The sequence below is a fragment of the Convolutriloba macropyga genome, chromosome 7 (assembly GCF_964194025.1).
Source record: "Convolutriloba macropyga chromosome 7, txConMacr16.3, whole genome shotgun sequence".
NCBI lineage: Eukaryota > Metazoa > Xenacoelomorpha > Acoela > Convolutidae > Convolutriloba > Convolutriloba macropyga.
Genome location: NC_134474.1, coordinates 43,477,650 through 43,491,899, shown reverse-complemented (window position 1 = coordinate 43,491,899; position 14,250 = coordinate 43,477,650). Strand labels below are relative to the sequence as shown.

Here is a 14,250-nt window from a genome sequence, read left to right as displayed (position 1 = left end):
GCTCTAAAGGAGCTGCTCAGCTACTAAATGCACTCCAGACGCTACCTGTTTATCCCGTTTTTGAGGACGAAAAGTCAAATGGGTCAGACTAAAAATCGGTCAAGCGAAAAATCGCATAAAAAGAGAACATGACTAATATAATTGCTACAAACTTAGTTTGAGAGACAAACAAAATAACCTCAAGGAGTATATAACCTTATAGATCTTGTTGAATATACCGGAGCTCTAGCTGATGATTTTGTTTTTGAACACAGAATGGCTTTCAATTTTATCCCGAAATTGATATTTTTCACGAAAAAAATCTGCGACCAGTGAGGCTCGAACTCACGACCTTAAGATTATGAGACTTACGCGCTGCCGACTGCGCCATGGTCGCCTGTTTCTGGTACTACGATCGATGAGCAATGCTTCAGAATGCTTACAGAAGGCATACTTAAAATTGAAATATCGGGAAACGAAGAGAGAACTTCATTTAATTTCTTTATTGGCAAACCAGTTACCCATCCCGAAACAATCAATTTTTTTTCAGTAACAACTGAAACAGCTAAAATTGTAAAAGTGCCAGACAAAAAAAAGTCAAGCGAAGAGCAATTAAAAAGAATAACTATGTCGCACAGTCTCCAATAGAACTGCACAATTTTTGCCCTCGGACTTTATCATTCGTTGCGTCTCTCGACAAAAACTCAAATCTGTCGGTCGAACAAACTGCATTACAGTAAGACCAGCATGACAAAGTAGATTTTACCAATTTTGGTTGAGAGTTTGTAATTGAAAGCATGATCAGTTGAGAAACGCTAACCTGGTTAATGACGACCACCGCAACATTGTCATCATCCATGAATTTAGTGAAGCATTCCTCAATTGCGCTTTTGGGTGTCTCTGAATCAACTACAAAGAAGTTGCTTTTTCCTTTGTTTGTCTCCCCGACGCCTGCCAGGAGAAACCCTGTGCATGTGTTCTCGTCACCAATGACAGCAACCAATTTACCGCGCATTTCGGAATCTGCAAAGTCATCCGAATGGCGATTCACTTTACTGTTCATACTTTCAATACGAAAATTGCTATAGTGCTACTACTCGTAAATGATACAAAACTAGTAGCGCGCTAAAAATTTTTACAAGGAGATAAACTATTTGTGATCGGCACAACCAGGTCGCTTAAGTATGTCACTCAAGATAAATTCTAATGTAAATAACAGAGCATTCTCTTTGGTTATTATGCAATTTATCTTTAACGTAAAAACCGATGCAATAAACACATTTCGTACTCCTGCTGTGATTTTATCAAGTAGACAAAGCCACACTTTGCAAAAAAACTAAATCTGTCTAAACTCGTAATGTTGACACTTTCTACATTCTAATTCCACTATTTCTATTATGTAAAACAAATGTCGCATGTAAGAGATAATTAAAATTAAGGATATTTGTTTCGGCCCCTAGTGCTTTTTGGGCCCCCTAACAAATTATGGGTTATAGCACAAATTATGTATAGTAAAAATTTTAGGGATCTTTTCCGTTTGTGCCCCCCCCCCCCGTTGCAGAGCACGTGCCATTACATAGATATTCATTATGTCAAAATATTGCACGTGCGTCTGGGGGTGCAAATAATATGCACCCACTAAGATGGGGGGGGACGAAATGAAAAGATCCAAATTGTGTCATGTATTATATCACGTTACTATGTAACGTATGAGCGTGGGGGCGTATAAGCGATATACCCACCAAGCTGGGGGCCGAAACAGAAAAGTCAGAAGCCGTCAGTCTATCTCTCACGCAACACATTGACAGGTAGACTTAATAGAAATCGTTTTACGCAAAAATAGGTTCGCGTACACCACGGATAAACATGCTTCCACCAACATGAGAAATTCTCTTATCTAATAAACTAAAATCTAGATGTTGTTGGCATTACTACTGATCACAGCAAGTAGAAGGTAACAAAGAAATAAGCAATCAAACAAATAAATTAACGAAAAATGCAAGCAACTAACGCATTCAAAACAGCTTAAAATCTATTATGGAAGTAATTTGTATACAAAATTTCCTCAGAAAATGTTATCTGGAAAACAGTAATGTACATCTCGTATTAATGAACTTTACTCTCGCAGTCAGAAAACTTGAAAGCTGTACAAGCTGAGTGTAACGTTTTTCGAACCGTAGCCATGACAGAAAACAATTTTCTCGGATGGTACTAATTGTTGTGATAAACTATTAAATTCCAGCAAGCCGAAGCGAATTCCAGGCTTCTCAAGGAGATTGGTCATAGGACCATCGCGGACGAAGTACCTGGACCTTGAGCAGACAAAGAAGACGATACACTCCTTCAGAGGTGCTATTCTAGAGGACTGCGAAAGCGGAAATGACTTTTCAAAGAACTGGAGAAAATTAATGAACACAATTATTGAATTCCTTTTTATGGAAAATTTAGTCAAATCCAGCACGTCAAAAGCCAAACTCACAAATCCGGTGGACTTCTCGATCATGTTATTTCGTCCGGTGAAATTCCGATCAAGGTAATATCGAACACTTTTCTGACTCAATCTGATCACGCCCTAATCTGTTTTTCGATAAGTTATTCGAAACCTAGCAAACCCAAGCGACAAATATTTTACTGGAACTGGAAATGGTTTAGGCCTGACTTGTATCTGATCTCGCTGTTAAGTAGTTTCAGCATAGAGCAAACTTCCGTGTGTTGATAAAGCCTGGAATGACTATCTGGCTGCAGAGGAAATTATTTTGAACGATTGCCGCTTAAGTTTAAAACCACCTTTGACCATAAATGCCCGTTTTATGATGCTGGACTGTTATTCTTGAAGAAGAAGCAAAAAAATTTCGAGCAACTATATCGAAAAACCCGCAGCGTTGATTTGAAAGTGGATTTGGATTTCGAAACCAAAAATCATTTCGATAAATTTCTTGAAAAGAGGGCATTGTTTATCAACAATGTCTTGTACGGGAAACGTACTCGTCAAAAGTATGCATTATAGAAAACAGTTTTGACCTTTACTCTGTTATACCCGAGCGATTTGAAGAAGCTAATTACATCTTCAACAACTAGTAGATCAGCGAACACTGAATAGGATGCTAAAGAAGATTGTAAAATCTTTTTCTAAGGAAATTTTTTCTGTAGTATTGAACCTAATCAACGTTTCTTTAGAAAAAAGAGTTTTCCCCCACTCTCTTAAACAAGCAATTAATAAACGTCACATTAAAAACTTTAATCATAATCCCGAGGATTTTGCAAACTATCGGCCAATATCAAACCTCAGTTACACATCGAAATAATTAGAAAGATCATCTCTTGTACAAGTTACCGATCACCTGGAGAGCAATGCCATGTTCTGTGCGTTTTAAAGTGCCTATAGAAAATTTTGTTGAACGGAAACCGCACTACTAAAAGTCACCAACGACATGTTACCTAAATTAGTGATAAAAACAGCAATTTTTAAATTGGACTCGATATCAGCCTTTGATACACTGGATCAACATATACTTCTATCAATTCTTGTTGTAAGCCTTGGATTCTAAGATTCTTTCTCTGTTTTCTAAGAAGTTATCTGAGTGGCCAGAGTATTAAGAAAAGATGTTTGTTCTTCAGAACAGGAAATAAAAACTGGGGTAACACAAGGATCGGTTTCAGGCCTCTTTATTTTCTCCAATGGAGCTCATATTTAAGGAGTTGCAAATAAACTATCATCTCTATACGGATGATACTGTTATTTTTTTGTCTATGAGGAAACGGTGGCTCAGCAGAAGTTGAATCTGATTATTAGCGCCTTAAAAAATGGTTTCGTGGCGCCAAATGGAAATTGAATACCAGTAAAACAGAGTCTATAAAAGTAGTGCGAAATAATACTCTCAATGCCGATTCAAATGTCCCTATGGTTTCCAAATTTTTGAATCATGTGAAATTCCTTGGCTTCATTTAAAATGACAAACCTTTATTTTCAGAGCAAATCAGCTTAGTTACTTCTGCCTGCAAGTATGTGCTACAAATGGTCTATTCTATCAGAGACACAGTTGACGGTGATGTCCTAGTGGAATTGGTAAGAGTTATGATTATTTCGCTGCTTGACTACTGCAACTCATTTAATTATAGATTACCTGCTGTATTTCAGGGGTAGTTGCAACGGATAATGAATTGTGCATGCAGGCTCATATTTCGACTGTCACCCCGAACACCAACTTCAAGATTCATCAAGCACTTACATTGGTTATCTGTGCAAAAACTTGTGCTGTTCAGAATTTTACTTTTTGGTCATTGCCTAATTCATGAACCTCAACGAGTTCCAGGGTATCTTAGCTCTCTTGTGTCTCCAAATGATCATGTTACAAGAAGCCAGTATGATTACAACCTTCAAATTTCGATCACTAAAACTATTTTCGGAAAAAAAGTATTTCAGCCATGCAATTCCGCTTGAATGGAAACAACCCTGCAAATTGAATTGAAGCTAATACCAGATGAGCTTAATATAGGAAGCAACTGAAATCTTTATTATCATTGTTTTGTATTGAAGCACTTTTGAGCATCTAAATGGTGCTTAATCCTATAAAATCAATAATAATAATAATAATTGATTCATCCATGCCTCATCTTTGTCCCAAAACCAATGGCTCCACAAATAATCGTTTTAAAAATATTCTAATTAATAATCTAAATTACGCTCTTCAAACATAATTAGTAGTTTTATTCATCCAACCATTCAAATTTTGTCCACATTCCTGTTAATCACTTTTGTAAAGATGGTACATACTTTTCTTTCTATGGCAACTCTATATTTGCCTGTTATTTAACCCACATGTTTGAGTTCTTCAATCGTCAGTGAATCATAAGTTTGCAGTCTAATAACAGCCTCCCTTATTTATGTCCCATCCACAGTTCCGAATAGTTACAAATCACACTGCTCAAAATGTTCAAACAATATCAAAGTTGGAGGGTTTTGTGTTAATCATGCCTCACTTAACCGCACGTAAATTGCAGTGGACTCAGCGATCGGAGAGAACACCATGAGAACTTCCACTGCGTAAGCTGTGAACGAAAGTTACTCTAATCTCCTCAGAGGCAAGACCTCTAAGCCGCGCAGCGGCCGATAGCCAGATATCGCAAGCTACTAAAGAAGCCTGCCTTGAACCCTGTAGTTATTGGTTTAACCACGAGGAAAGCCAAAAAGAGCTGATGAAGTACAGGTGGTTGATTGGAAAGCAATTTTTTTGGAAAGCCAAGAAACAAGACAGGTCTTAAGTTCACCGATACCCTATAAGAAATCCTGTTTGCCACTTTAAATGGTTCTAACGGAAACGGCAATGTATTACGCAATGGTGATGGCTCAACACAGTCTTGCAAGAACAAGAACGGAGGATGAAGCCTCAAACAATAAAACCATTGAAAACCGGTTAGGCCAATGGATAAAGTGGGACATGGATTCCAATTTCTTGAGGCAAAAACTATCCGAGAATGTATTAGCAGGAATAACGCAAAACGATCTGGTTGATGAATACAAAGAATTTATTATATACAAGTCAACAGTAAAAAGTTCCAATGCAATTTGAAGTCTTACAGAAGAAGAGAAAATTGGTGTCAGTTCTTTAAAGGACTAAAAGACAAGAAAACAGTTCTTGATGCCGCATGCGAGAAACATCCGGAAACACGCAAAGCAAATTTGAGTTATCTAATTATCTAGTGAGCAATGAACATCCAAAAATTTTACCGTACCTTCGATCCAGATTTGAAAAACCTAATGCATCAATGGTTAGAAAGTCTGCCATGAAGATGCATGGAAGCCATGGCCCTTCCGGTCTCTCTGCCAATGAATTTCAAAGTTGTCTGACCTCTTTTAGGTTGTACTCAACTGATCTATGCAAAAAGATTGCTAAAATGGCAATACCCATAGCTACGTCTGTTTTGACATTCCTTCTTTACTTTATTATCCGCTGATAGTTCTTGATAAATGCCCCTGTTTACGACCGATAGGAATTAGGGAAATCCTCAGGCGAATTAATGGAATAACTATTGTCAAATGCATTAAACTGACCTTGAGATATTATGTGGTGATCAGCAATTATGTATGGGTCAAAATGGAGTAATGGAAAAGCAATGTATTCCTTGTGAGCTGCTTTAAAAAAACAGATTTGGAGGCGATCATTCCTATTGAGCAAAAAACGCTTTCAATTGTCTCAACCGTGATCGCGTCTTAAAAAACATCAAGAAAATATGTCCTTCTCTATGCCATATGTAACTCATATAGTGAATAATCAAGTTCGTTTATTAACAAACAAACACTGTTCTCTCAGGAAGGTACAACCCAAGGCGACTCCATTACTATTTCGATTTATGGAACTGCTACTATCCCCTTGAGTGACCTTTTTGACGATTGCTTCACAGATATAAAGTGGTATGCGGACAATGGCAACGCTGTCGGCTGTATCGATAATTGAAAAAGATTTTTTAACTCATTGAAAAAACGTTGTCCTGGTTTGGTTACCATCTTACCAAATACCACATCATTACCAAAGTACATCATTTTGAAAGAGCACAGCAGATTTTTGCTCACGACGAAGTGGAAATAGTTGATGGTTGTAGAAAACTTGGTAGTGTAATAGGTTCTGCAAAAAATTTGTAGAACACTCAAACAGCAGAAATTGTTGTTAAAAAAGCAGGCCACTCATGCCATTGTTTCACCTCGAAATGCTTATTAATCGTTCATCTCATTGGTTCAACATAAATTGACTTTCTTAGCACGTATAACACCCAATATTGAAGACCTTTTACGAGAATTTGACAAATCAATTAACAATGAGCTATTACTCAATCTATTAAAGTACCCCGCCCACAATGAATAACAGCAATAATTTTTCGTTCCGCGAGAGACCCCTTTAAGGATTATGAACGATTAGTTCAACTGTGTCCGATATCCTTATCTCTCCCCCAAGCCAAACAAAAGCAACAACAAATAAGACAAGAAATCAATAAGGAAAAAAACCTGCTAACAAATCAACAAAGACGAGAATTCGAAGCGAATTGAAAAAAAAACTGGGATTGAGATTCGCGCAATTGACTTAGCTAGTGAAAAGGGAGCATCAGGCTGGTTGAACGGTATGCCTTTGAAGCGATATCACTTTGACCAAACGAAAAGCAAGTTTCGTGATGAGATTGCCCTTCGCGATGGCTGGGACCTAGTGAAGATGCCATCACTATGCGCATGCAATGAAAACTTCACTGTGGCACATGCCTTTCCTTGTCCGAAAGGAAGATACATGCACATAAGACACAATGAACTTCGCAATTCCTTTGCGAACTTGTTAAGTGATGTCTGTCATGATGTCGAAATCGAACTTCATCTTCAGGCGTTGCAAGGGAAAACCTTTGCTCTGAAATCAACGACAACTGCCGATGATTCAAGATCAGATATCAAGACCAACGGACTTTGGGAATCAAGGTTTAACAAAAACTATTTTGATGTGAAAAAAAATTTTCAACCCCCTGGCAAAAATTTGCCTCGAAAGCAATTGCAAAGCCTAATAGTACAATCAATCTATTCTGAAAGAACAAATATAAGCAAAAAACAACTGAGATTGAGAAAGCAACATTTTGTCCCCTTGTCTTCGCGTGCACTGGTGGAGCTGGTCCCTCAGCTACAAAAACGCTGAAACAAATGGCATCATAGCTCTCCGCGCGAAAATAGGACAGCTACGCTGATATCATATCATATCTCTGGACAAAAGTCAGCTTTGCTCTCCTTAGGAGTTCCATCCTCTGCATTCGTGGGTCAAGGACGCTTAGGCGGCGCAAAATTGTTGATGCTTCGATGGGAGCTGTGGTTGAAGAGGGGCGGCTGTTAGTTTGACTCATCTACTTTTTTCATTAATTGTTTGTTTTCTAATACTTTCTGGTGTAAAATGCCTTTGTCTGACTATTTTATCGAATTGAGTTTGTTGTAGTAATGTTTCTCGCTAATTTATTTAACTACTTAGCAGCATAGTTTATGTCGCTTAAAATATTGTTCTTTCCTGTTTAATTGTTAAGATTTTAATCTAAGACTGAACTTTTTGACTGCTGAATTTCAACCTGACAATTTGCAGTTTTGTTCTGATTAATACCTTTTAAGACCTTGGGGGCCGTACTTACCTTTGAGTAATCACTTGTACAAAACCATCAAGATCAGCATAAGATAAATAGAATTTCTGGTACGTGGTGGCACTTGCCGGACAAATAAGATGACCATAGAAAAATGTACATTGTAAATATAAGTACAGGTTAGCACTATCAACAATTACCGCCATATGGGTAAATCAAATAACAAAAGATATTCAAGTGGCTTTTATAACAAATGTACTTGAGAAAGTTTACAGGATATTAACAAAGTAACTATACACTTTTTCATCTCAATAAGGCAGAAAAATGAAATCTATATATGGATGGCCTTGAGATTATTTCAAATATAGCACCAAATAAAGCGATCAGTAAAAAGAGGGGAAAATAGATCGATTAAAATAGGGATTGTACTTTAGGACGTTACACTATCCGCATTCAAGAAAAATTTAGACCTAAATTTTAGAGCATATCGATGAAAATGTTAGATAGGGAGCCAGCCCTAACTTTCTGTTGCATTTTCATCCGTTTCAGTGTAATCCGTATTTAGATTCTGTAGGGTGTAATGTTCGCATGGGAAGAAATTGAGCAAGTCGATTTAGATCGATTGAGGGATCAAAATTGTTTTGATGGTTGGGGTATTCCAACTTTTGAGGGTCCTGTTTCGTGTTTGGCTGTCAAGTTGGCATTTCTGGACGCAATCAGATTTTCAAATTTTTCGATTCTGTCTTCAATGCTCAGCAATCGATCGCCATTTCGTTATCTATATGCGTCTCTCCGGTAATCGTCATGAGGTTTTTCAAATTATAATAGGTCGGTTGTGTTTTAGCAATTGCATTATTAGCAACCGAAACTACTGGTATTAGGGGATTCTTGCCATCAGAAAATTTCATAAAGTTTGTTGTAATTCGCTGGAAGAATTTGATTTTGTGATAAAGGTACATAAATAAAATGTGAACAAGAAGGGTTCCAATGAAGACTGTAATTGTCAGAGTAAGAGAAAGCTTTATTGGAACACAAGATTCTTATTTATCAACGAGAAATGGCTTGAGAAATTGTGTTTTGTGGACCGAAGGGGCTGCTATTTTATCTAAATCGGCTCGTTTACGAGTATCAGTTATAATGATCAATTCTACTCTCAATTGTTAAAACAGTTCATTATTAACATCTGTTTTCGACCTAAAGTAAGGAAGCTTCTCAATTTCAGATAACGATGAATTCTCGTGTTGAAGAGTGTCAGCAAGTTTAGCATCGATTCGAATGGCTGGAATTGTCTGGTAACCACAAAGATCAGGTCGGAGTTTGATGTTTTTGCTTATCAATTGGATTCCGCATTGTAGAATTATTATACAAAGACGAAATCCCTCATTCTCTTCGCTTAAGTGCAACAAGGCATGGTTCAAATTGTAATCTCTCCACCTAAATGGTCTTGCGCCAAATCCCGTAGCCGAGATTTCTGGCGGCTTCAGACAGTGGAAGCAATAGCTTTTCTGTTTGGCATACTGAAAGTGCAACATCTGGCGTGTGGAAGTAGCGTGTTGCTAAGCAGGACGATTGTGGTAGATTAGTTGCCATAGTTTCGTGACATATTTGATAGGTTGAAGATCCTAGACAGTTATCAAGTTGTTGTTGTGTCAACGTAGTCGTTTCAAGGGAATCCTGCGAAATTGCCAAGTATGGAACTTCGATGGTCTACTCAGGGGCCTCGTTAGGGTGTTTTGAAACATTGGAATAACGTGCGCACCATAGACGTGAAGTGAAGTTTGACGGGATGCTAGAGGAATTGCTAGAGTAAAAAGTAATCCTTGTTCAAGTAATCCTTGTTCAACGGTGGCAAATTCGTAAACAAGTTTGGCATCATAATATGACATGAGATCCTTCATAGGTGTTGCCAATGACGAACAATCTGTTGATTGTTTCTGGCTATCATAAACTGAATCTAAGACAGCTAATAATGATTCGCGCGGTAATCAAGACATTGGTAATATTTTATCTAAAAAAATGGGCATAGAGTTCAAAAAATTTATACAATAGGCATATAAAAGTGAAGGTCAACTTTGATGTCTGCGTATAAAGTTGATAACAAGGAAGCTACAGTTTTAAAGTTTAAATTTAATTGCTGATATGAGATGAGCATTTGTGTACAAACGCGTGATAAGTGGAAATTTTTCTGGAAATTGTCGAATTGATCTTGTACTACTTTCCTGTTTTTATTTTTAATTATGTTGCAATTCCTGCTGGATTTTGAAAACCTTAGCTATTTCATTCGAGACAAAAAAGAATTTTTTGTTGCTCGCTGACTCAACTGTGAGTACATAATCTGTAGGAAAGGATGCGTTATCGTTAAGTCGTGCAATTTTTTCTTCATTTTTCCGTCCGTATTTTTGGCTTTTTCCAAACAATCCAGTTAATCCTCATACTTCTGAAATAGCCCCTGAGAATACAAGTGGTCCAAAAAGTGCTATTCCGGCAACTGCTGCTGCGCTGCTAATGGCGCTGCACGTTTTTGTCTGTTTCTGTGTCCATTTTCTTCTTCTGGACTTAAAAATTTCGCAAATGTTTCACTGCATTTTCTGTTTCTTATGATTCATTAGTGATTTTTGAGAGCATGTAACCTAAGTTGAAAGGTTTACTGGATCAGTTATATGGCTCTGAGAAATTCACTGGGCACAAATTTGACGGGTCTGTCCACATAGTTGCTAGTTTCTGCAACATCATAACAAAGTCGTAATGTGGAAAAGGGACTAAAAGTTCTACATTAACAAACTTTTCTGCGAGCAGAATCTGTATTTTCTTGTGAAACAGAATTTCTTTAGTCAGCACCTCATATTGATTTTCTGTTTCTTCGTTCATAATTTCAGAAACTGAGAAGAAAAGAGAAAGAAGTGAACAAATTGATGTTATCATCGTAAGTCAAAATTCAAACCAAATGATGTTCAATAGAGGTCCACTGTGTTTTTGTTATCGTATTTGCAAATTTTGTTGACATAACCATAGTGAGATGTTTTCATGTTATTGTAAACACTTGCGCCATTGTTGTTTGAATTTATTTCCAATTTTGGTGATGTTGATGTAATTGTAAATATACATAGTTCTCCCAGTTGCACGGGTAGAAGCAACAAAAAGCAGATAGTGATAATTACGCTCAAGGAGGCAGCTAGGGTCGGAACTCGCCTTCGCACTTGATTAACTGACAGTTTTCTGAGGAAAATTTGGGTTAAATCGTTTGAATGATTTCTGAATTGTAGCTGCATATTATCTAAGTTTTTTTAGATCAGTAGAACGTGTTTCAACGTGACAGTAATGAACTCAATATTAAATTGTTGTCTTAATGGCACCAATTATGGCAAGTTGGCAGTTTGGACAAGGGCCATAACTCGTCAATGCAAGTCTGATGAGATAGTTGATGAAGATTCGAACGTTGCTCAAACTCAATGAGCCTGATTTGTATCTTGATATCCATAAACGTTTGTATTATGCTATTTTTGAAATACAGTCAAGAGTTCTTTCGGTGAATTGGCAGATTTGCTGACTTAATTGTGGCGATCAAAGATTATCTTCCTCGTTTTTTTAGGTTCAGAATTCAGAGGTTCATATCAGTTACTTTTTGTTGGCTTTAATAAGTTTCTAATCAGTCAAAAATGTTAGTGATATTGGGTATATAATTTCCAGTTTTACTTCATCTTTTGTATATACAGAAATTTGCTGCGTCATTATTCAACACTAACAAAACTAGAGAATTTTTATGAATGTTGAATTTGGACTGACTATGTAACACTATCGAGCTTTAATTTTGTGTAGTACAGGCGTATCAAGTAAGATAACCGTTTTGAGTGGGTAATTAGTGCCTGTAATTAATTGTCAAGCAATTTTGAGCCTCAACTTCTTGTTGTCAACTCCTATATCTAGTGGATATACAGTATGACTTAAATCGTGTATATTTACTAATAGTTTGTTCTTGTTCAAGGAATTCGAAGGTGTGTTTTTTCAGATTAGGCAATGTGTGTTGACAATTACCCGGTGCTTTCAAAATGCTTGGTATGATGAAAATGAAAATCGTTTGAGCTGGTCCTTTTCGAGTATGTTCCCGTAAAATCCATCTGTTATTCGCTGTGAGGGGACAAGGGCTCACTTTTACTGTAGTAATGAGTTACACCAAAAGTTAAATCAAGGTGATGTGTAGTAAACCACAGAACTTAATGTATGACATGCTCATAAAATACATAGTAAACGCACAATTCGGAATCTTCACAGTAAATGGGAGAACAAAAAAAGATGGTTACTGAGAGTAAACCGGATTTTAAATATAATTAAATAAAGAAAACATCATAAAAAATTCAATATAAAGAAAGCATCATAAAAAATGATGGGAATCATCACGGAATGTCATCTTGACGGGAAACGTCAAGGAATTTTTGTTCTTGACGGCAATCGCCAGGCAAGTAAACTGTTATCTGTTAGTTCAACTAACAGGGTCCCGTGCGGTAGAAAATAACTTTGAGAAAATTCCAAAGAGATTAAAGAAAAAGGGTAAAAATAACCTAAGATTAATCAACTATTGATAGGACCGAAACCAAAGACCATATTCAAAACCAAACCTCATATAATTGAGCTGCCTTTTTTTTAGCTTTACACCTTGTAATCTTTCGAAAACTTATTGTATTTTTGACCAATAAGTCTAGCTCTATATTGAACAGTTTTAGTATTTACAGCTTCATAATTAATTAAAGTCTTAAATTTAGAAGATATTCATCAGTAACCCCGCGGTTTTAAAGTGCTTTAGAAAAATCCCCAACCCAACCCGTAACCGTACACAGTGCAAGGATATTACACTGGCGACAGAGGTTTAAAAAGTTAATATTTTGAAAACTTTAACAAAATTGTCGGTAGGAAGACGCGAATAAAAAGCGCTTTAAACCAGAGAACCCGAGAATTAATCTCGAGAAAACACAAGATTTGGGATAACAAACCACCAGTTCCACCAATTTCCACGAAAGTTTGTGAGATTCATTTGCAGAAGTCACTACGGAATCAGTCGCAAGTGAGAATTTACTCGCGTGGGGCTAACTTTTACACGTTGGTGAATAGAAAAATTGGCTTGTGTGGAAAGACCGCATTATACCAAGTGAGAACAAATTGAGAGTTTTCTTTGGTTGTTGTCGTTGGTAATCGAAACTGATCGCCACTGCGTTAATCTTGTTAGTCTAGGAAATTTTTTTTTCTCATTCGATCTTAGTTGTGAAATTGACTTGTAGATAACGGGCGGCATAGCAATCGGAAAAAAACTGCAGGATATTTGCGTTGTAAAATCAATTAAAGCAATTGCGTTGTTTTGTACGCTGAAAGTTTTTAAAAAAGTTGATCAGGTAACATTAAGCAGGAGAAAGTAAAAGAAAATTAAAGCACCTAATATCATTCTTGTCGTAATTAGAAAAAATATATATATTATAAACATCAGTAAAACAGGAAAAATCGGAATTCAGCTCGTATCATATTAAAGAAATAAAGAGAATTTAGATGGGACAGTCATCTATAAGACTGTGAATTGAAATTTTATTAAAAATTAAGAAAAAAATAAGTAAAAAGGAAATGCCATATTGAAATAAGCGTTACGTTTTATAAACAAAATTTTTAAACATTAAAATAAAGAGAGTGTTATAGAAATTCAAAGATAAAGTTAGAAAACACCTACCAGTGACGGTCAACGTGGTAATTATTTTATAGAAACTATTATCTTCAACAACTAAACAAAGTTTTAAAAGGGCGCGATGTAAGTAGGGGAACAGTAGGGCTTGACCTCTAGAATGCTATTACCGGAAGCGTTTACCGGTTCAAACGACTTGGAAAGCTACGTGACGCATTTTGAGCTATTAGCGGAACTACAAAAGTGGAAAAGATCTGAAGAAGATCCGGCCTGCAAAGTTGATGAACAGCTGCATTACTTTGCACTTAGGCTACAAAAACCTGCCATAGAGTTCTATTGCACTCTACCGCAAGCTACAAGAGAAAATTATGATGAATTTGTTAAAGCTTTTCGAGAATACTATAGCAAAAAACCGGTCGTTTTCCGGGGACGGCTAGCTTGCCGCGTACAGCAACCAGGAGAAAAACTGAAAGATTTTCTGGGAGATTTAAAGCAGTTGGCTTTGAAAGCTTACCCAA

The 14,250-nt window shown here is 36.8% G+C and overlaps 2 protein-coding genes and 1 non-coding gene across 4 annotated transcripts in view; all 3 read right to left on the bottom strand.

Annotated features, from left to right (window-relative positions):
- LOC142342888 (V-type proton ATPase subunit F-like) overlaps positions 1-14,250 on the bottom strand; it is a 245,543-nt gene that overhangs the window by 6,043 nt on the left and 225,250 nt on the right. Inside the window, exon 2 of the mRNA XM_075394536.1 lies at positions 800-1,004. Coding sequence (XP_075250651.1) covers positions 800-994 — 195 coding nt within the window. The 5' untranslated portion in view covers positions 995-1,004. The remainder of the gene's footprint in view (positions 1-799; positions 1,005-14,250) is intronic.
- Positions 1-14,250, bottom strand: part of LOC142342887 (uncharacterized) — a 118,408-nt gene that overhangs the window by 31,096 nt on the left and 73,062 nt on the right. The window lies entirely within an intron of this gene.
- Trnam-cau (transfer RNA methionine (anticodon CAU)) lies at positions 304-376 on the bottom strand. Its single transcript has one exon. It is a non-coding gene; the product is annotated as a tRNA-Met (tRNA).